Genomic DNA, 23,159 nt, shown 5'->3' with positions numbered 1-23,159 from the left:
GCAAGAATGAGAGGGAGTGAAGATTACTGAATGCAATGTCACCCACACAAACATCACCATTTGTGTCAGCTGTGGCTCAGTGGCAGCACTCTCACCTCAGAGTCAGAAGGTTATGGGTTCAAGTGATCATCTAGAGACTTGAGCACATAATCCAGGCTGACTAAGGGAGTGCTATACTGTCGGAGGTGCTGTCTTTTGGATGTGATATTAAATCGAGGCCTCATCTGCTCTCTTAGGTGGACGTGAAAGATCCCACAGCACTATTTCGAGGAAGAGCAGGGGAGTTCTCCCCAATGTCTGGACCAATATTTATCCCTCAACTAACATCACTAAAACAGATTATCAGGTCAATATTTCATTGCTGTTTTTGGGTCCTTGATGTTGGGAAATTGACTGCTGCATTTCTTACATTACAACAGTGACTACACCTCAAAGGTTCAAACTATGCAGCAGTCAAAGCTATCAGATAATCCACACTGACTCGTAAAATTGTGGCTCAACGACGTATGAAATGTGGTGACATTGATACCCCAAAAGTGCCTTTAAAGATCATAGTATCCTAATATTACAGCACAGAGGGAGGCCATTCAGCCCATCGTGCCTGTACTGGCTCTTTAAAAGAACTATCCAATTCGTCCCACTCCCCTGCTCTTTCCCCATAGCCCTGCAATTTTTTTTTCCTTTCAAGTTTTTATCCAATTTTCTTTTGAAAGTTATTAAATCTGCTTCCACCACCCAATGAGGCAATGCATTCCAGATCAGAACATTAAAAAAAAAGTTTCATGTCATCTCTGGTTCTTTTACCAATCACCTTAAATCTGTGTTTGCTGGTTACTAACCAGTCTGCCACTGGAAACAGTTTCCCCTTATTTACTCTATAAATATAAAGACATTAACATGGACTGACTGAAGACGGCAATTCCATCACACCCAGTGCAGGTCATAACTAAGTTCCTAAATTTCACTTGTGAACACTGGATAATTACAGCTGCAGCATCAACATTTGAAACCATTCATAGGGGTGAAGGAGATGAATGGAGAACCCATAGGATTTGGAAAGGATGATTACAATTTGGTATGGAACACAGAATAGGACTATAGGCAAATCGACACATTGATGGAAGAGTTGATTGTGTTTATGAATTGAGATGTGGAGTTTCAGGCAAAATATTTATTTAACTTGGTTTAAATGAAATGATGCTCCAGTAGAATTTAGAATTGTAATCTGGTATTAACTGCACAATGGGATAAATACAAATTGATACATTTATGGATGAGCTGCTTGTATCGGGTTAATGAATTGATGGAACAGTAGTGGTATGGAAGAGTTCAGGAGCCTTATCTATTCAACTTAATGGTTCAACTTAGTTGTTTAGTGCATTTACTACATCTCCCAGAAGGAAGATTTTTTTTTGCTGGAGTTTAGTTCGAGGTATTCTTTTAGTACCTTACCCAATTTATTAATCGTGGGGGAGATTAGTAGGGGCTTGGGGGCAGAAGACAAAAAGGGAACCGACACTCCCCCATATGAGACCTATTTGACTACAAACTAACAGTCTATTGGGAGCATTAGTAAGTGATTTCATAAGCTACCCCAACTACCTACTGAGGTCTGTAGCATCTTTGAAAAAAAGCAGCTGGATTGTTCTTCCCCAGTTCGATACTATTCTTAAATCAGACTGCCCATTGGACTGAAATTACTAGTTCACTTTCCTTGTGTTTTAATAGAACAAAATGTTACAGCAGCTGATTTTGCACCATTGATGAGTTAAACAGTTGATAATATGCAGCACCAGTAGGAACAGTAACTTGGTTACTGTATTGTTCTTTGCATTGAAATCAGCAGTAATCATCAAAATGCATAAATACAATTTACACTCAAGATAGATAGTGGCCCTGAACACCCAAATCACAACATTGATATGACCCCAGAAGAAAAAATTTCATAGGGCAGAATCTCACCATTAAGCCAATACACATCTCAATGTAGTTTGTTACAAGAACTGAATTATGTTAATCTGAAAAATAAGCAATCACTCAATTTACAAGGAGCCAAAACCCAGTCTTCTGTAACAGTTTATTTCCAGTTACTATTACATTTCACATCAAGAGCCAAGGTGTCACAGCTCTTTGTACAAAGTCACCATTGCTACAGGCTAGGGGTTCTTTACTATATAAACAAGAGTACTAAACAATGAGCTTTATCCCTGCAGTCAGTTTAATCACTCTCCCCCAGGGTGAGCTTGTCAAACAGGTACACTCCCATGCCATTCTCAGGGGCTCCCAGTCTCTTCAGGTTGGTGATGTGATCTCCAAGCTTCTTGATCATCTTCACTTGTTCATCCAAGTAGTGGGTCTCCAGGAAGTCACACAACTGGAAGAAATAATGGAAAATAGTTATGTCCAGCAGGAGATCAAGGATCATCTGAGCTTCTCCAAGGGTTTGGATTTTAATCTTCTTGGTCTGGACGATAGTCAAGTGGTGCACTTCAGATTGATGCATTTTATACAGTAACCTTGCTCCAATAAGTGCTTAGATCCTGGGGTCACAGGACCATTTACTTCTAATGCAGACAGTAGGGCAATCTCCCTTTCCTGTCTCCCCTCCCCAATAAAATCTGAGCATGACACCAACAAAGCTATGGGTATGAAGATCTTTTGAAAAGGCTCAAGGACAATAAATTTCCACCACCTCCAACTTACCCAAAGGCCCACATTAAAAACTTACATGAGGGTCTGTCCTCTCAGTGGACAGTTTGTGCAGATCCAGCAGACTCTGGTTCACATCCTTCTCCATCTGCAGAGCTCTCTGCATCACCTCCAGACCATTGCTCCACTCATCCTGCTCTGGCTTCTGAAATGGGAATCAGGTCTCAGCCAGTTCACTTAATGGATTCAACAAAATACATGAGAAAGTATTCAAGGAAAATCGGGGTGAAAAGCAATCAGATGTCCATGTCACCATGAACCAATTGTTCCAAGAATATAGAATTACACCACCACAACCACTGGAGTCAAATAGTATAGATGTCTTTAAGGGGAAAGTACTGAGGGAGACAGTAATAGATGGATGTGCAGACAGGGCAAGATGAAGGTGGGAGGCAGCTCATGTGGAGCATAAACACCAGCATCGACCAGTTGGGCCAAATGTCCTGTTTCTGAGCTGGACATTCCATGTAATTATGTGCATTGGAACAAATTGCTTTAGAAACATTTAAAATTGTCAGTTTAAGGGGAGCCATTCAGAAGGCCACTCGGTCATTAAATCAAACCTTGATGTCCTCCAAGATGATTCGGCCTCCACGCTGATTCTGGAATTTCAGCAGTTTCTCAGCGTGCTCCCGTTCCTCATGTGACTGCTCCTTGAAGAACTCGGCAAAGTGATGCAGGGCAACATCATCCCGGTCAAAGTAATAGGACTGGAGAGATCAAAAGTAGTTGGGTATCAGAATTATCATCATGAGAATCCCTGTGTGGTCAGTGTCCAGTAAAATATTAAAATGCCTACATGGCAAAATAGCAGAATGCAAAATGGTTAAGAAAGGGTTAATAAGTTGATAGCTGGGGTCGGTAAAGGGCGCCCCCCACTGCTGGGCCATATGTTTGCTTAGTCAGCAGGCCTGCATTGTCTTATCAATGAAAAGTCTTTGATGTGATTCAAGGACTGGTCTGAATGTCTCCATGTTTATGGAAGATCAATATAGGTAACAAGCTTAGCCAAAGTTGAAAGACATGCCAAGTTGGGAGATAAGGAACAGAAGGAACAGGGAAGAACATTCCAAGTTGGAAGCTGAGGAAGTATCCCCTTTGATGTCTAACAGCAGCATGATCAGCACATGGACTATCTATGATTGGCCAGAAATAATGTAACCCCGCATGGCAACCTGTGCCCGGCTGATGATTGGTGTTGACTCTTGTTTTAACAATGTTCCAACCCCTATTGTTCTGTATAAAGGCATGAGTTTTTGTATATGTCTTTGTCTCCTTATTCTGTTGGAATCGTCCGGACTCCCTCAGGAATCTGAATTGAAGCTACAGACTAAGATCTGCTATTAAAGTTGTGTTGAACTCTAAAGGTGTAGTCGACTCAGTTATTGCTGAACCAGACTGAGGGGAAAGAATCCGGTTCATCAATCATGGGTATTGTACATAAAGCAAACTTCAATATTTTGCTTTCTGTCAAGGGTTCAAGCCTCACTGAGCTTGTAGGCAGATTGTTCTGAAAACTAGCACAGGCTGATTTGCTTCACTAACCTGGTAGTGATAGATAATCTCACTCCTAGCAATAGGGAAGCTGGCCAATAGAAAATTACCAATTCAGCTTTGAACATGCTCAACACTTCACTTTAATCTTCACACCCAAGACTAAATTATATGTCTAGAAATTAGTGAAGGAACATAAAGGCTTAGATCCTTCTTTTCATGACTGAAATTTGAAACAAACCCCTTTCTACAACTACCACAAACAGCATTAACTTAGCACCTTCAACACATCAAGGCATTTCAGAGGAGAAACAGACACAAAGCAGTAAGAGTTAGATGACTAGAATGTAGAGTGCTTGAGAGTCAGACAGAGGTGGGAAGGCAGAGGGGTTAACAGTTACACTGAGTAGGACCAAAATGGCTGAAGGCCCTCCCACCAATAGAGCAAAGGCAGAGAGAGAAGACAGACAGGGACAAGTTGGTACTTAAAAAGTGAAGGTTTAAAACATAGAAACAGGAGTGGGACATACAGCCATTTGAGCCAACTCAATGATTTAATTAGAACACAGATTAGTACATCAACTCATCCTTCAATACCCTGACCTAACAAAAGATTTCAGTCTTGAAAGCACCAATTAATCCCCAACATCCACAGACTTTCAAGGGAGAGAGAGTTCTAGATTTCCAGTGCCTTTGAGGGGAAAAGTTCTTCCTCACTTACGTCCTAAATGGGCTAGCTCTAATTTAAGATTATGATCCCTCATTGCAAGGAGAATGTGGGGAAAGACTGTGGAGAGATGTAGAATAGAGGGTAAGAAATATGAATCCCAGGCATTGAATGCAGAGTGTATTGCAAAACACAACTTCAATAGAAAGCTCAGACACCAGGAAAGTGAACAATTAAGATTTAAGATATAGAATGTGGTGCAACTACTGCAAGGAAGAGGGAGACAGTTTGATAACGACTGGACAATAAATCACATTACATTACAGCTTTAACAAGACATTCACCATCCATCAATTGGGGGAAGGGGTTGCAGATTAGAGAAAAGGCAATAGATGAGTTGGAGAAAACAGAATTTTGTAATTTCACATTAGAATCGCCAATGTGAAGGGGTCAAAGAAACAAAACTCACCATAGAAAGATAAACATAGGAGGAATAGAGCTCCATATTGATCTGCTTGTTGACACCATCCTCACACTCCTTGTGATAGTTCTGACACACTTGGGAAGCCATCTTTAAATTAACTTTAACAAAACTAAACAACTCTGTTGAAGCAAGAAACTGAAAAACAGGCACCCAAAGCTCCATATTTATACTGCTGGTTAATCCGGGGCGTGGCAGCCTAGATGATGAGTGACAGTTGGCAATACCCAATCAGAAATTACATCCTCTCTCAGAACAGCAATCAAGAAAAGGGAGGAGGGGAGATGACACCCAGAGCCAGTCAGAACTTTGAAGGAGGAGCATCATTGGCTGACAATTCAATAAAGATCCAATTGCTCTGACTTTCCTCAAACTGTAAAATCTGTTTCCGTGACCGGTGGGCACCGCAGGGACTGGAGTGCATCCTGGATCGATGTAATAACATTATAATTTGACACTTATTTGGGGTTTATTGATTTACTGCACATAAACACAACCAAACCCCCCTCCCCTTCTTATAAAAGGGGGGCCTAAAACACATAAAAAGGAAAGGGAAAAAAAACCATGGCTGCTCTTCCATCCCACACTCCTCAGAGAATGAAAATCTGATAGTGACCATATTATTGACCATAATTGACCTTTCTTTGATGGACCAATAAGGGAGACTCTGGGTTGCCCCAGGGTCACCAAACATAAACCATCACAAGTGGCCCTCTCAGGGCACCACTAATATTGGATGGTCCAATCAAACTGAAAAGATACCAAAATAAGCATCAAGTGCCACGAAAAACAACAGGATACTTTCCCAATTAAATCAGGATTCTATTATTGATGTCCACAAGACAGTCTATACCCTGCGGTGCCCACCGGTCGCGGAAGGCATCAAGCGTAACGGTGGACACCACAAGCTCCCTCTCCAGGGCCACCCGGGCACTTGACCATAATGGACCAAATTGTCAATTGGTGGATCTGCCCCATCCCATCGGTTATGGTCACTGATAGTGACGGTTCAAAGATCCAGAACCACAGGTTTAATTGTTGTTTGCGGGTCAGTGTCTTTGAATAATTCTGGATGGGTCCGTGAGTTGATTATTTGGCAGGTAGCTGCGGGTTTGAGACAACATCCAAACAGATCAGAGCCTGTGAACAGCAACCAACAGCGAGTCAGGCGAATGGAAAGTGGGTGTGATGAATGTGTCAAACACAAGTCCTTCGATACTCCATCAATTCTAGGGTCAGTGAGCATCTGTACACACATCGGCTGGAAAGTGAAGGGGACCACGGCATGTTGAGTTCTTGTTTTGTCATCATTAAATTTTACAGGTAATAAATTGCAGAGCAGTGCACGGGGAAGAGACTGTGGACCATTGACTGATCCCTAAAACTGAAAGCTCCAAGTCAGCCACTGTCAAATATTTATCTCAGTCATCTGTACATTCCCCACGTTATCTTCCTCCAGTATCCCCAGACTCATCTCCCCTGTTGGTGGCTCGTGGCCTCGAGCCATTTAGATTATATTCCCACTGCGGACTGGACAGTCCATATTCCCCAGTCTCAGTCCCTTGAATCTTCCCACATTAAATGTTATTTTCCACTCAGCTGCCCACCTTCCCCACCTATCCAGATCCCTTCGTATTTCCTTTGCCTCACCCCTGAATGGCCTAATACATTCCATGTAATTTACAAGAGCTGTTATAAGTCTGGTCTATCCGCCAGAGGTCAAAGGGCAGAATGTCTGAGTGAAGTGCAAGGGATTGGGGGGGGTGGTGGGGATTTGGTGTTGGGAGGGATTGCGGTTAGAAGCAAACACTGTGGGTCGCGTTGGTTGTTTGGACAGTGGTGAACAGACTATCTGGTATTTCCTGGGTTTGGTAACCCCTTGTTTCAATGATTAATCTCTTGTACTTTTTGGACAGTCAAACACCAAGTGGAAAGAGTCGAGTGGTGAATTTTCTCATTAGAAAGGGGAGTTACTGATATTTCCCTAAATGCGGTCAGGGAAGGATGGGGCTCAGTGGATAGCGTGTTCCAGATCACATCACATCAGAATACGGTCGGATCAACAAGAAACAGGCTAAAAAAAAAACATGTCAAAGGTGGAACCTCGTGAAGGAAAGATGAAGCAACGAAAAGTGGGGTTGATGGACTGATCTGATTGTGGTCCCTGTGTGAGAATAACCTGAACATCACGAGTGCAAATTCAGATAAAGCGTTAAACAGACCAAGTAGTTGCTGGTTTATCCTATAATTAGCTGGCTCTGTTCTCTAATAGATTTCTAAGTGGCAGCTTTAGCAATTGGGATCTAGTGTCATTTGGTTCTAAGCCAAATAGGATTACATGAAGACCATACACACAAGGAGCGAGAGGGGAATGGGGCAAGAACTGTTTAATAAAACAGCAGAATTCAGCAAGGGAGACCTGGAGGAGGGCCCAGATCTGCAGTAGCAAATGGAAGTATTTTGGAGGCTGTGGGGTCCAGGCTGTAAGAGGTGGGTGAAGTGAGCAGAGAGAGGCTGGGAAAGGAGATTGAAACAAAATAGTATGAGCTGAAAATGGAAGATAGAGCCAGGTCACCATAGAAGGAAAAACTGGAGATTTCTTATTTTGCTCTAGGATTATTGTAAATACTTAAATTTGAATTCATGCTACAGGGAACACTTTCCTCATGTGCTACAATGGAAGGGTCAGCCATAATTAGTGGGGTTGTTTATTCAGAAGGTTGACTACTGTAATCACCAGCAACACCCACATCTAACAAACAAATAAAAAAAACACACACCAAAAGGGATTCAAGCATACAGGGAAGGTGTGGAGCAAGAGGTCTTACTGTAATCAGATTACACTCCAGTCTCTTCTACAGAAGGATAAATAATAAAAGCTGTTGAAGGCCAAAATTTGACTTGTCGCTATGGCCATCCGAGACTGCTACAAAACCCAATTAAGCCTGTTGGAGGGGAAGGGGTTAAAACACCCATGCGCCCAAACAAATCAGATTTTATCAAGGTGACAAAAAAAAGTTTCTGGTAAGAAAATAGGTTATTTGACACAAGGCCATAAGCATTGGTGTTACAATGTGCTCAGTTACTGAGAAGAAAAAAAGGAACCAGTTCAACATCAAAATGTTTTATTTCAGCTGCAAGAACACTCAACTACAATGTTTGGAAGTTAATCTTAGACTTGGAATTCCATTCCCAGTTCAGAGAGATGACAACATAACACTTCAATACACAAGTTGAATATCTGCAACATGGACAACAGTCCAGTCACTCCTCCCCCAGGGTGAGCTTGTCAAACAGGTACACTCCCATGCCATTCTCAGGGGCTCCCAGTCTCTTCAGGTTGGTGATGTGATCTCCAAGCTTCTTGATCATCTTCACTTGTTCATCCAAGTAGTGGCTCTCCAGGAAGTCACACAACTGGGAAAGGGAGATATTTTCATTAAGGCAGCTATTTGACCACATTGCTTTTCAGGATCTAGTCACATTAGAATTGAAGTAGGAGACAGAAAGTTGCCATTACACAAGTCAACTCCTACTCCAAACCATCCCACCGGGCTTTGTTTCCAGATCTCTGTTCGATATCTGCCCCTCACCAAAACCAGTACTAATTGTAAGGTGTCCATTAAGTTGAACAAACAGATTTACTAATGAGAATTTCATTACTGAAAATCATCCAATTGAATCAATCCAGTACATCAGGCTTTAGAAGTGAAAAGCCATTGGACAGAATTTGGTCTGATGTTTGAAGGATGGCACTGGCTTAGACAACCTGAAGTTATGAAATATATATTAATACCACAAGGCATTAGAAACTTACATGAGGGTCTGTCCTCTCAGTGGACAGTTTGTGCAGATCCAGCAGACTCTGGTTCACATCCTTCTCCATCTGCAGAGCTCTCTGCATCACCTCCAGGCCATTGCTCCACTCATCCTGCTCTGGCTTCTGAAAGTTCAGAAGATGTAAAATTCCATGAACATCTGGTGATCTCATTGCTAACTTCATGCAAGAATTGGAGTTATGGAGATTAGTTTATACTCCAGATAACTGAACAAAGAAAGATGAGAAATCACCAAAACAAGAAGTCACACCAAGATTAGTTACACAACAGCACAAAACAGGCCATTCAGCCCATCATGTGTCCTAGATTTGACAGAGGAATCTAAATTAATTCCACTCCCCTACCTGTAAGCATAGACATGCAAGTATTATTGGTACTTGTACCTCCTACAACATGAAAGGAGTTATGTTTTATTCTCATTGATTAATACATTAATATCAAGTCAGACATTTCAATGTTTCCCTACTTATCTTGAGGCAAAGGATGTATGACAATGTTATATTAATACAACCACAGAAGGACAATATCCTCTATAAACCCAATATTGCCACTTTCTCAACTTCATGTTCATCTACTCTGCCCCTTGAGAAATGGTCTTTGGTGAAAGGTCAAACTAGTCCCTCATCACAACAATCTTCTTGGCTTTTGTACCTCTTATCCCTATTGGTTTTAGCAAATTGCACTCAAGGAATTATATTTCCACCTGGTCTGTTCCTCCAATGTCCTGCCATATGTGGTTTTCAACTGTGGGCCAGTCATTAATATTTCTCCACAGCTAACCTTGATATCCTCAAAGACAATACAGCCACCACGTCGATTCTGGAATTTCATCAGTTTCTCAGCGTGCTCCCGTTTCTCATGCGACTGCTCCTTCAAAAACTTGGCGAAGTGACGGAGGGCAACATCATCCCGGTCAAAGTAATAGGACTGAGGAGAGAATATTGAAAACAGCATCATGTCAGACCTAGATCTCACCTACATACAATTCGTGCTCAAAGTTTTAGAAATTAGATAGCATTTGTTTACTACTAAAATTCAATTTACTTCACAACATGGTCAATAGCTGCCCCCTCCCCAATAGGATAATGAATGGATCAGAGAAAAGTAGCAATTAAGGTCAGGGATTACATTTCATCTCAACTCAAACTTCACTTCTGAGCCAGTGGTACCCCATTTACTCTCCATTCTAATCTAAAATTAGTGGAGGAATAAGGGACAATTACTCCATTTCCCAGTAGTTTTACACTGGACAATCATTTAGTGTAATAGAGATCTAGGAACAGTGAAGAAAGCTTCATTACTAGGAGTCTCAAGGCAAGAAAACTAGTGAGGACCTGTCAACATTTCACTGACTGCAGTCACCCCATTGAAACTGAAATTGGACAAATGCTGACAAGCACTTGACCAGGTTTCTGCATTTGTTCCAAACTCAGGCAGTAGCTCAGCCAGGAGTATATTAAACCCCTCAATAGAGTGCAGCTGCTGCAAGGAGCAGTCCATTAACTCAACAAGATTATCCTGTATTACACACTGGAAGTACTCACTGGCCAAAGCTTTGTCTTCCAAGGGAGGTGGAAAAAATCAAGAGAAACACATTTTAGAGCCAGTTTATTGAACAGGAGAAATTCCAACTACTTAGAATGCAGTGGCAATTAATAAAAGACTCACCATGGAGAGGTAAACATAGGAGGAATAGAGCTCCATATTGATCTGCTTGTTGACACCATCCTCACACTCCTTATGGTAGTTCTGACACACTTGGGAGGCCATTGTCACTATTTCAATATTAACACTTTCAACTATTGCTCAAAAAGTTCTAGAACTAACCTCTTCACTCACAAGCTCTTTGTATTTATACTACTGGGACAGCCTGCATTTTGGTAAGCAATGACAGCACCAATGATGATTGACAATCCCCGATAGCCAATCAGGAATCGTCCATTTAACCAATTAACAGAGAGGCAGTGTGGGGAGGGATTGATACCCAGAGCCAATCAGAGGTTTGGAATACAGGCCGATTTGGATAATCAGTCTCGGTGATGTCACTGCTTTTGGGGTCTTTGAATTCCGTCAAATTTGAAAGTTTCTCTTTGTTTCAATCTCTCGGAATGACAACTTTGAATTATTTGATCATAATTTGATATTTTCACCGAAGTGGCTTTTCATAATCTGGTCAAGTTTATTACTTGTAAGTAATTGTGACGCTGAGACAATATTCAGAGGAATCAAGTAGTCTTGAGTGAATTTGCAAACCAACCATTGGACAGAGAAATGGAAATTCCATCCCATGGATGGTGTGAATCGTCCCCAGTTCTAATATAGAGAATGGGTGTGTCTGAGGATTGGCAGCATGGGGGCATCAACTGGGCAAAGCATTGTGGGATGTGTCATTTTTAGTTTTGATTCTCATGAAATGTTGTTTGGTAAAATTCAGGATATTCAGCGAGAATGAGAGGGAGTGAAGATTACTGAATGCAATGTCACCCACACAAACATCTCCATTTGTGTCAGCTGTGGCTCAGTGGCAGCACTCTCACCTCAGAGTCAGAAGGTTGTGGGTTCAAGTCCCAATCCATAGACTTGAGCACAAAGTCTAGGCTGACTGTGGGAGTGCTGTACTGTCAGAGGTGCCGTCTTTTGTGTGTGATACTAAATCGAGGCCTCATCTGCTCTCTCAGATGGACTTGAAAGATCCCACAGCACTATTTCGAGGAAGAGCAGGGGAGTTCTCCCCAATATCTGGACCAATATTTATCCCTCAACTAACATCACTAAAACAGATTATCAGGTCAATATTTCATTGCTGTTTTTGGGTCCTTGCTGGAGGCAAATTGACTGCTGCATTTCTTACATTACAACAGTGACTACACCTCAAAGGTTCGAACTATGCAGCAGTCAAAGCTATCAGATAATCCACACAGACTCGTAAAATTGTGGCTCAACAACGTATGAAATGTGGTGACATTGATACCCCAAAAGTGCCTTTAGAGATCACAGTATCCTAGTATTACAGCACAAAAGGAGGCCATTCAGCCCATTGTGCCTGTACTGGCTCTTGAAAAGAACTATCCAATTCGTCCCACTCCCCTGCTCTTTCTCCCTTCAAGTAATAATCAAATTTCCTTTTGAAAATTATTAAATCTGCTTCCACCACCCGATGAGGCAATGCAGTCCAGATCAGAACACTGGGAAAATAAAGTTTCTTGTCACTTCTGGTTCTTTTACCAATCACCTTAAATCTGTGTTTGCTGGTTACTAACCGGTCTGCCACTGGAAACAGTTTCCCCTTATTTACTCCATGTAAAGATATTAACGTGGAATGACTGAAGACTGCAATTCAATCACACAGCTCCTAAACTTCACTTGTAAACACTGGGTAATTACAGCATCAACATTTGATCCATTCATAGGAGTGAAAGAGACAAAGGGAGAACCAATAGGATTTGGAAAGGATGATTACAATTTGGTATGGAACACAATAGAACTACAGGCAAATTGATACATTTATGGAGGAGCTGATTTTATTGTGTTTATTAATTGATGGAACAGGGACGTGGAGTTTCAGGCAAAATATCTATTTAACTTTGTTTCAATGAAACGGTGATCCAGTCAAATTGTAATTTGTATTAACTGCACAATGGGATCAATACAAATTCATAGAGGAGCTGAGTGTATTGGTTTATGAATTGATGGAACAATAGTGGTATGGAAGAGGTTAAGAGCCTTACCTATTTAACAATGTTTAAAGTTATTTGTTTTGTGCATTTATTACATCTTCCAGGAGGAAGACATTTTTTGCTGGAGTTTAGTTTGAGGTATTCCAGTACTTTACCCAATTTATTATTCATGTGGGAGCTTAATAGGGGGTTAGAAGTGGGGGTGGTGAAGACAATAAAGGGAAATAGACGAAGAAGTTGTCAGTCAATCCTATCCCCTCCCGACCGGGAATCTACACTGCCCCATCAGAGACCCCTTTGATGACAAACTAACAGTCTTTTAGTAGCAGTAATGAGTGATTTCATAAGCTACCCCAGCTAACCACTGAGGTCAGTAGCCTCTTCCTTTGAAAAGCATCAAGACTGCTTTTCCACTGGCAGATACTATTCTTAAAATAAGATTGCCCCTTGGACTGAAATTACTACTTTACTTTCCTTGTGTTGTAACAAAATGTTACAGCAGCTGATTTTGCACCAGTGATGAGTTAAACAGCTGATAATATGCAGCACCAGTCGGAACAGGAACTTGTGTTACTGTATTGTTCTTTGCATTGAAATCAGCAGTAATCATTGAGCTGCATAAATACAATTTACACTCAAGGTAGACACAGTGGCCCCGAACACCCCAGAAGAAAAAAAATTCACAGGGCAGAATCTCACCATAAAGCCAATACACAGCCCAATGCAATTTGTTATAACAACTGAATTATGTTAATCTGAAAAATAAGCAATCACTCAATTTACAAGGAGCCAAAACCCAGTCTTCTGTAACAGTTTATTTCCAGTTACTATTACTTTTCACATCAAGAGTCTAGGTCTCACAGCTCTTTGTACAAAGTCACCATTGCTACAGGATAGGGGTTCTTGACTATATAAACAAGAGTACTAAACAATCAGCTTTATCCCTGCAGTCAGTTTAATCACTCTCCCCCAGGGTGAGCTTGTCAAACAGGTACACTCCCATGCCATTCTCAGGGGCTCCCAGTCTCTTCAGGTTGGTGATGTGATCTCCAAGCTTCTTGATCATCTTCACTTGTTCATCCAAGTAGTGGGTCTCCAGGAAGTCACACAACTGGAAGAAAAGATGGAGAATAGTTATGTCCAGCAGCAGATAGCAAGGAACTTCCCCTAGAGTTTGGATTTTAATCCTCTTGGACTGGAGGATAGTCAAGTGGTGCACTTCAGATTGATGCACTATTGCACAGTAACTTTGCTCTATTAAGTGCTTAGATCCTGGGATCAGATACATTTACTTCTAATGTAGACAATAGGGCAATCTCCTTTTCCTGTCTCCCCTCACCCAAAAAAAATTTGAGCATGACACCAACAAAGCTATGAGTATGAAGATCTTTTGAATCAGCTCAAGGACAGTAAATTTCCACCACCTCCAACTTACCCAAAGGCCCACATTGAAAACTTACATGAGGGTCTGTCCTCTCAGTGGACAGTTTGTGGAGATCCAGCAGACTCTGGTTCACATCCTTCTCCATCTGCAGAGCTCTCTGCATCACCTCCAGACCATTGCTCCACTCATCCTGCTCTGGCTTCTGAAAAGGGAATCAGGTCTCAGCCAGTTCACTTAATGGATTCAACAAAATACACAAGTATTGAAGGAAAATTGGGGTGAAAAAGCAATCAGAGGTCCATGTCACCATGAACCAATTGTCCCAAGAATATAGAATTACACCACCACAACCACTGGAGTCAAATAGTATAGATGTCTTTAAGGGGGAAGTGCTGAGGGAGACAGTAATAGATGGATGTGCTGATAGGGCAAGATGAAGGTGGGAGGCAGCTCATGTGGAGCATAAACACCAGCATAGACCAGTTGGGCCAAATGTCCTGTTTCTGTGCTGGACATTCTATGTAATTATGTGCATTGGAACAAATTGCTTTAGAAATATTTAAAATTGTTAGTTTAAGGGGAGCCATTCAGAAGGCCACTCGGTCATTAAATCAAACCTTGATGTCCTCCAAGATGACTCGGCCCCCACGCTGATTCTGGAATTTCAGCAGTTTCTCAGCGTGCTCCCGTTCCTCATGTGACTGCTCCTTGAAGAACTCAGCAAAGTGACGCAGGGCAACATCATCCCGGTCAAAGTAATAGGACTGTGTAGAGATCAAAGAAGTAGTTGGTATCAGAATGATCATCATGGGGAATTGTACATAAAGCCAACCACAATTTTTTTTTGTCAAGGGCTCAAGTCTCACTGAGCTTGTATGCAGATGGTTCTGAAAACTAGCACAGGCTGACTGGCTTCACTAACCTGGTAGAGTGAGATAATCTCACTCCTAGCAATCAGGAAGCTGGCTAATGGAAAATTACCAATTCAACTTTGAACATAATCAACACAATACTTCACTTTAATCTTCACACCCAAGATTGAATTATATCTCTAGAAATTAGTGAAGAAACAAAGACTAAGATCCTTCTTTTCACCAGTATCACAATCTCCAATCATTGGTTATTGACCAGATCTATTTTGTACAAACCAATTCAGGGGCATGACTGAAATTTGAAGCAAACCCCTTTCCACAACAACCACAAACAGCATTAACTTAGCACCTTCAACACTAAACATCAAGGCATTTCAGAGGAGAAACAGATACCAAGCAATAGGTTAGATGACTAGAAACTGTTAGCATTTGAGTGCCTTGAGAGTCAGACAGAGGTAGGAAGGCAGAGGGGTTAACAGTTACACTGAGTAGGACCAAAATGGCTGAAGGCCCTCCCACCAATAGAGCAAAGGCAGAGAGAGAAGACAGACAGGGACAAGTTGGTACTTAAAAAGTGAAGGTTAGGAACATAGAAACAGGAGTGGGACATACAGCCATTTGAGCCAACTCAATGATTTAATTAGAACATGGATCTGTACATCAACCCATCCTCCAATACCCTGACCCAACAAAAGATTTCAGTCTTGAAAGCACCAATTAATCCCCAACATCCACAGACTTTCAAGGGAGAAAGTTCTAGATTTCCAGTGCCTTTGAGGGAAAAAGTTCTTCCTCACTTCCCTTCTAAATGGGCTAGCTCTAATTTAAGATTATGACCCCTCATTGCAAGGACAATGTGGGGAAAGACTGTGGAGAGATGCAGAATAGAGGGCAAGAAATCTGAATCCCAGGCATTGAATGCAGAGTGTATTGCAAAACAACTTCAATAAAAAGCTCAGACACCAGGAAAGTGAACAATTAAGATTTAAGATATAGAATGGGGTGCAACTACTGCAAGGAAGAGAGACAGTTTGATATGACCATACAATAAATCACATTATATTACAGCTTTAAAAAGACATTCACCATCCATCAATTGGGGGGAGGGGGCAGACAAGAGGAAAGGCAATAGATGAGTTGGAGAAAACAGAATTTTGTAATTTCACATTAGAGTCTCCAATGTGAAGGGGTCAAAGAAACAAAACTCACCATAGAGAGATAAACATAGGAGGAATAGAGCTCCATATTGATCTGCTTGTTGACACCATCCTCACACTCCTTGTGATAGTTCTGACACACTTGGGAAGCCATCTTTAAATTAACTTTAACAAAACTAAACAACTCTGTTGAAACAAGAAACTGAAAAACAGCCACCCAAAGCTCTATATTTATACTGCTGGTTAATCCGGGGCGTGGCAGCCTAGATGATGAGTGACAGTTGGCAATACCCAATCAGAAATTACATCCTCTCTCAGAACACCAATCGAGAAAAGGGAGGAGGGGAGATGACACCCAGAGCCAGTCAGAACTTTGAAGGAGGAACATCATTGGCTGACAATTCAATAAAGATCCAATTGCTCTGACTTTCCTCAAACTGGAAAATCTGTTTCCGTGACCGGTGGGCACCGCAGGGACTGGAGTGCATCCTGGATCGATGTAATAAAATTATAAAATGACACTTATTTTGGGTTTATTGATTTACTGCACATAAACACACCCAACCCCCCTCCCCTTCTTATAAAAGGGGGGGCCTAAAACACAAAAAAAGGAAAGGAAAAAAAAAGTTAAAAAAACATGTCTGCTCTTCCATCCCACACTCCAAAGAAAAAAAAATCTGATAGTGACCATATTATTGACCATAATCGACCTTTCTTTGATGGACCAATAAGGGAGGCTCTGGGTTGCCCCAGGGTCACCAAACATAAACCATCACAAGTGGCCCTCTCAGGGCACCACTAATATTGGATGGTCCAATCAAACTGAAAAGATGCCAAAATAAGCATCAAGTACCACCAAAAACAACAGGATACTTTCCCAATTAAATCAGGATTCTATTTTTGATGTCCACAAGACAGTCTATACCCTGCGGTGCCCAGCGGTCGCGGAAGGCATCAAGCGTAACGGTGGACACCACATGCTCCCTCTCCAGGGCCACCCGGGCACTTGACCATAATGGACCAAATTGTCAATTAGTGGATCTGCCCCATCCCATCGGTTATGGTCACTGATAGTGACGGTTCAAAGATCCAGAACCACAGGTTTAATTGTTGTTTGCGGGTCAGTGTCTTTGAATAATTCTGGATGGGTCAGTGAGTTGATTATTTGGCAGGTAGCTGCGGGTTTGAGACAACATCCAAACAGATCAGAGCCTGTGAACAGCAACCAACAGCGAGTCAGGCGAATGGAAAGTGGGTGTGATGAATGTGTCAAACACAAGTCCTTCGATACTCCATCAATTCTAGGGTCAGTGAGCATCTGTACACACATCGGCTGGAAAGTGAAGGGGACCACGGCATGTTGAGTTCTTGTTTTGTCATCATGAAATTTTACAAACAATAAATTGCAGAGCAGTGCACGGGGAAGAGACTGTGGACCATTGACTGATCCCTAAAACTGAAAACTCTCAGTCAGCCACTCTGCCAAATATTTATCTCAGTCATCTGTACATTCCCCACGTTATCTTCCTCCAGTATCCCCAGACTCATCTCCCCTGTTGGTGGCTTGTGTCCTCAAGCCATTTAGATTATATTCCCACTGTGGACAGGACAGTCCATATTCCTCAGTCTCATTCCCTTGAATTTTCCCACATTAAATGCTATTATCCACTCAGCAGCCCACCTTCCCCACCTATCCAGATCCCTTCGTTTCCCTTTGCCTCACCCCTGAAAAGTCGAGTATATTCAACGTAGTTTACAAGTGCTGTGATAAGTCTGGTCTATCCGCCAGAGGTTAAAGGGCAGGATGTTTGAGTCAAGCTGAATGGATTGGGTGGGGGGATTGCAGTGAGAGGCAAACACTGTGTAACGCTGATTGTGTAGATATTGACCCACAGTTGTGAACAGACTATCTGATATTTTCTGTGTTTGGTAACCCCCTGTCTCAATGATTAATTTCTCTTGCTGTTTCACTGTCCAGGCAAAAAGTACAAATGGAAAGAGACGGGGAGAATGGTGAAACTTATCCATTGGAAATGATTCCGAGATCAGAATTACTGACGTTTCTCTAAATCCGGTCAGGGAAGGATGGAGCTCCGGCTCCTGCTAAGGTGATGGGCAGGAGTACCTTGCACTGCAACCTTTGTGAAGGTGCTCATAGTGGGTTCGATCTAACCAACTGGCTTACTGAGCCACTTCTGAGAGCAGCGAAGAGACAACTACATTCGTCTGTGAATGGATTCACCTCGATGCTGGACTGGGTAAGGATGGCAGGTTTCCTTTCCCCTAAAAGATTAGTGAACGGGGTGGAATTTTAATAATCCAACAGCTTCATAGTCACTTTATACCAGCTTTCTAATTTCAAAAATTTGAATTAATTGCGTGGATTACTCGTCTAGTAACAAGTACTGGACTACTGTACCCCTACAACAGCTTGAAACAAGGCACCTTTGAAGACCACAGAGAGGGAGATGGTGCAGGATAAAATTCCACACCTATTGTGAAAAAAAAAACCTCAGCTCCCACTACCCCCTGGTATTTGGAATTTTAATGGCAGGTTTTAGTTGTACAATACTGATGGGAAGGTTGCAGATCCACAAATTGACTGTCTGTTAGTGTGAATAATGAAATTTAGATTTAAGAACTTCCATTTAAATTTTTCCAAAAGGGGAGCAAGACTAAAATGTACCCTGTTGAACCATTGGCCTTAGTCACCCCTCAGATCCTGGCAGTTAGATTAGAACAGTTAACAGCAGTAATGTGGCAGATTACCTTTTCACAACAAGCAGCCAGTACTGTAACAGCACATTCTTGGAAAAGATAATCAATTATGAGAGGTAAGGTTTTACTTTAACCAGATTATAAGCAAGTTTATTTTCTACTGTGCACCAAATCGTAGAACCAGTTAAAAGGCTAATTAGACTTGCAGCTAAGACTATCCCAGGCTGCCACTGAGCCAACTTCAGTATTCTGGAGATGAAAGGGTTAAAACAACCATATGCCCAAGCAAATCATGTTTCATCAAGACCAATCTATTTCTTAGCAGAAGTCATTCTTGTTTGATGCAAGGACACCATCATTGATCTGAAATGTGCTCAGTTACTTAACTGAAGAAAAAAAAAAGTAATCAATTCAACACCAAAAAGTTTTTATTTCAGCTAGAATGTTTCTAAGTTAATGTTAGACTCGGAATCTAATTCCTAGTTCAGATTGATGACAATATAATGCTTCTGCAATGTAGACTGCAGTCCAGTCACTCTTCCCCCAGGGTGTGCTTGTCAAACAGGTACACTCCCATGCCATTCTCAGGGGCTCCCAGTCTCTTCAGGTTGGTGATGTGATCTCCAAGCTTCTTGATCATCTTCACTTGTTCATCCAAGTAGTGGGTCTCCAGGAAGTCACACAACTGGAAGAAAAAAAGATGGAGAATAGTTATGTCCAGCAGCAGATAAAGGAACATCTGAGCTTCCCCACAAAGGTTTGGATTGTAACCCTCTTGGTTTGGATGAGTCAATTAGTGATCCTTTGATGGATTTTTTGCATCATTGGATGAAACTTACTGTACAATAAGTGTTTAGAAGTAAGTGACCCAGGATCTAATGTACACAGTGGGTTAACTTCCGGTCTCTTCTCCCCCTCAAAAAAAAACCAAGAGGCACTAACAAAGCTATTATTAGGTATGAACATCTTATGATTAGGCTAAAGAGTAAATTTCAATCACCTCCAACTTATCCAAAAGCCCACATTAAAGCATTAAGAACTTACATGAGGGTCTGTCCTCTCAGTGGACAGTTTGTGCAGATCCAGCAGACTCTGGTTCACATTCTTCTCCATCTGCAGAGCTCTCTGCATTGCCTCCAGACCATTGCTCCACTCATCCTGCTCTGGCTTCTGAAAAGGGAAGTTTCAGCCAGTTCACTTGCAATGAATTAATCTAACAATACACAAGAAAGCATTGAAGGAAAAAATAGGGGTGAAAAAGCAATCAGAAATCCATGTTACCATCAACCAATTGTGTCACAAGAATTCAGAATTACTGAACTAAACCACCAGACTGAAATTAATGAGGCAAAGAACAGATTCATTTAAGGGGAAGCTAGACAAGTATATGAGGGAGAAAAGAAGGATATGGTGATAGGGTTAGATGAAGTAAGGTAGGAGGAAGCTCATGGAGTATAAACAGCATAGACCAATTGGGTCAAATGACCTGATTCAGTGCTGCAAATTCAAACTAATTGCTATTAAGGTAGTGTTTGAAACAGGCAATCCCAGGGGTGCCATACAGAAGGCCACTTCATTGCTGAATCAAACCTTGATGTCCTCAAAGATGATTCGGCCCCCACGCCGATTCTGGAATCTCAGCAGTTTCTCAGCATCCTCATGTTTCTCATGCGACTGCTCCTTGAAGAACTCTGCAAAGTGACGCAGGGCAACATCATCCCGGTCAAAGTAGAAGGACTGTGGAGCGATCAAAAGAGTAGTTGGGTATCTCAGAATATTCATCATGGGTATTGTACATAATCAGTAAAATATTGAAGTTGGCTTTGTCAAGGGTTCAAGTCTCACTGAACTTGTATGCAGCTTTTGTGAAATAAAGTACAGGCCAACTTCCATCACTAATCTGGTCATGATGGCGGATAATCTCACTCCTAGTAATAGGGAAACTGGCCAATGGAAAATCATTACCAATTCAGCTTTGATTGCTCAAAGCTACACTTGCTTAACTTTAAACTTGGTACTCAATTGTAAGTCTTGAAATTAGTGATGCAACATTGAAAAAGGATCTAAATTTTACCAGTATCACACTCCCCAATCATGTATTGAGCCAGGTCTATTTTATAGAAACCAATTAAGGGGCATTACTAGAACTACAAGCAATCACCTAAACATAAACAGAGATCTAATCAATAACCATTTATTTCAAAGAGGAGATAATCTGACCTGAGTTTTAGTGGCTGCATTCATCCCATGGAAAAGGTTTTCTTAAAATACACTTCCCAAAATCACCAACAGGCAGCATCAATACTATACATCAAAGCATTGCAGAGGAGAATCAGATACCAAGGAATTTAAGTTAAGATAGTTAGAATTTGAGGTGTCTTGTGAAGATGTACAAAGGTAGTGGCAGTAAAGGAGTTTACACTGAATAGGGCCAAAATGGAGCAAAGGGAGTGAGAAATTACAATAGGGTACAAGCTGGCACTGAACAGGATTAGGCCATTCAGCCCCTCAAGCCTGCTCCACCATTCAATTAGATCATGGGAGATCAAGACCTCAACTCCATTTACAAGCCTTAGCACCATATTCTGGACACCCTTACCTAACAAACATGAGTCAGGGGAGGGGGGCAGGGTGGATATAGCACAGAATTTAGTAATTTCATATTACATGGTCTCCAATGTGAAGGGTTCAAAGAAACAAAACTCACCATAGAGAGATAAACATAGGAAGAATAGAGCTCCATATTGATCTGCTTGTTGACACCATCCTCACACTCTTTGTGGTAGTTCTGACACACTTGGGAAGCCATCTTTAAATTAACTTTAACAAGTCTAAATAACTCTGTTGAAACAACAAGCTGAAAAACAACCACCCAAAGCTCCATATTTATTCTGCTGGTTAATCCGGGGCGTGGCAGCCTAGATGATGAGTGACAGTTGGCAATACCCAATCAGAAATTACATCCTCTCTCAGAACAGCAATCAAGAAAAGGGAGGAGGGGAGATGACACCCAGAGCCAGTCAGAACTTTGAAGGAGGAACATCATTGGCTGACAATTCAATAAAGATCCAATTGCTCTGACTTTCCTCAAACTGGAAAATCTGTTTCCGTGACCGGTGGGCACCGCAGGGACTGGAGTGCATCCTGGATCGATGTAATAACATTATAATATGACACTTATTTTGGGTTTATTGATTTACTGCACATAAACACAACCAAACCCCCCTCCCCTTCTTATAAAAGGGGGGCCTAAAACACATAAAAAGGAAAAGAAAAAAAACCATGGCTGCTCTTCCATCCCACACTCCAAAGAAAAAAAAATCTGATAGTGACCGTATTCTTGACCATAATCGACCTTTCTTTGATGGACCAATAAGGGAGGTTCTGGGTTGCCCCAGGGTCACCAAACATAAACCATCACAAGTGGCCCTCTCAGGGCACCACTAATATTGGATGGTCCAATCAAACTGAAAAGATGCCAAAATAAGCATCAAGTGCCACCAAAAACAACAGGATACTTTCCCAATTAAATCAGGGTTCTATTATTGATGACAAGACAGTCTATACCCTGCGGTGCCCACCGGTCGCGGAAGGCATCAAGCGTAACGGTGGACACCACATGCTCCCTCTCCAGGGCCACCCGGGCACTTGACCATAATGGACCAAATTGTCAATTGGTGGATCTGCCCCATCCCATCGGTTATGGTCACTGATAGTGACGGTTCAAAGATCCAGAACCACAGGTTTAATTGTTGTTTGCGGGTCAGTGTCTTTGAATAATTCTGGATGGGTCCGTGAGTTGGTTATTTGGCAGGTAGCTGCGGGTTTGAGACAACATCCAAACAGATCAGAGCCTGTGAACAGCAATCAACAGCGAGTCAGGCGAATGGAAAGTGGGTGTGATGAATGTGTCAAACACAAGTCCTTCGATACTCCATCAATTCTAGGGTCAGTGAGCATCTGTACACACATCGGCTGGAAAGTGAAGGGGACCACGGCATGTTGAGTTCTTGTTTTGTCATCATGAAATTTTACAAACAATAAATTGCAGAGCAGTGCACGGGGAAGAGACTGTGGACCATTGACTGATCCCTAAAACTGAAAACTCTCAGTCAGCCACTCCAGCAAATATTTATCTCAGTCATCTGTACATTCCCCACG

At 41.8% G+C, this 23,159-nt stretch overlaps 4 protein-coding genes across 4 annotated transcripts; all 4 read right to left on the bottom strand.

Annotated features, from left to right (window-relative positions):
- Nucleotides 1–1,491: 1,491 nt before the first annotated feature.
- Nucleotides 1,492–5,470, bottom strand: LOC137305539 (ferritin heavy chain B-like). Its single transcript, XM_067974399.1, has 4 exons — nucleotides 5,340–5,470; nucleotides 3,273–3,419; nucleotides 2,729–2,854; nucleotides 1,492–2,374 (listed from the first exon to the last, which is right to left on the bottom strand). Exons 1-4 carry the CDS (start codon nucleotides 5,439–5,441, stop codon nucleotides 2,219–2,221), a joined length of 531 nt encoding a protein of 176 aa, XP_067830500.1. The 5' UTR covers nucleotides 5,442–5,470; the 3' UTR covers nucleotides 1,492–2,218.
- A 2,971-nt stretch (nucleotides 5,471–8,441) lies between these two features.
- On the bottom strand, nucleotides 8,442–10,991 carry LOC137305537 (ferritin heavy chain, oocyte isoform-like). The gene is made up of 4 exons (XM_067974397.1): nucleotides 10,859–10,991; nucleotides 9,971–10,117; nucleotides 9,169–9,294; nucleotides 8,442–8,768 (listed from the first exon to the last, which is right to left on the bottom strand). The coding sequence occupies exons 1-4, from the start codon at nucleotides 10,958–10,960 to the stop codon at nucleotides 8,616–8,618; spliced, it is 528 nt and encodes a 175-aa protein (XP_067830498.1). The 5' UTR covers nucleotides 10,961–10,991; the 3' UTR covers nucleotides 8,442–8,615.
- Nucleotides 10,992–13,667: 2,676 nt separating this feature from the next.
- LOC137305531 (ferritin heavy chain B-like) lies at nucleotides 13,668–16,455 on the bottom strand. The gene is made up of 4 exons (XM_067974392.1): nucleotides 16,333–16,455; nucleotides 14,869–15,015; nucleotides 14,328–14,453; nucleotides 13,668–13,978 (listed from the first exon to the last, which is right to left on the bottom strand). Exons 1-4 carry the CDS (start codon nucleotides 16,432–16,434, stop codon nucleotides 13,823–13,825), a joined length of 531 nt encoding a protein of 176 aa, XP_067830493.1. The 5' UTR covers nucleotides 16,435–16,455; the 3' UTR covers nucleotides 13,668–13,822.
- A 2,418-nt stretch (nucleotides 16,456–18,873) lies between these two features.
- On the bottom strand, nucleotides 18,874–21,840 carry LOC137305538 (ferritin heavy chain, oocyte isoform-like). The gene is made up of 4 exons (XM_067974398.1): nucleotides 21,706–21,840; nucleotides 20,589–20,735; nucleotides 20,043–20,168; nucleotides 18,874–19,683 (listed from the first exon to the last, which is right to left on the bottom strand). Exons 1-4 carry the CDS (start codon nucleotides 21,805–21,807, stop codon nucleotides 19,531–19,533), a joined length of 528 nt encoding a protein of 175 aa, XP_067830499.1. The 5' UTR covers nucleotides 21,808–21,840; the 3' UTR covers nucleotides 18,874–19,530.
- Between the last annotated feature and the right edge of the window lie 1,319 nt (nucleotides 21,841–23,159).

Source organism: Heptranchias perlo, chromosome 40 (genome assembly GCF_035084215.1).
Source record: "Heptranchias perlo isolate sHepPer1 chromosome 40, sHepPer1.hap1, whole genome shotgun sequence".
NCBI classification, from domain to species: Eukaryota; Metazoa; Chordata; class Chondrichthyes; order Hexanchiformes; family Hexanchidae; genus Heptranchias; species Heptranchias perlo.
The sequence above is the reverse complement of the archived record's forward strand: the minus strand, read 5'-3'. Positions and strand labels throughout refer to the sequence as shown.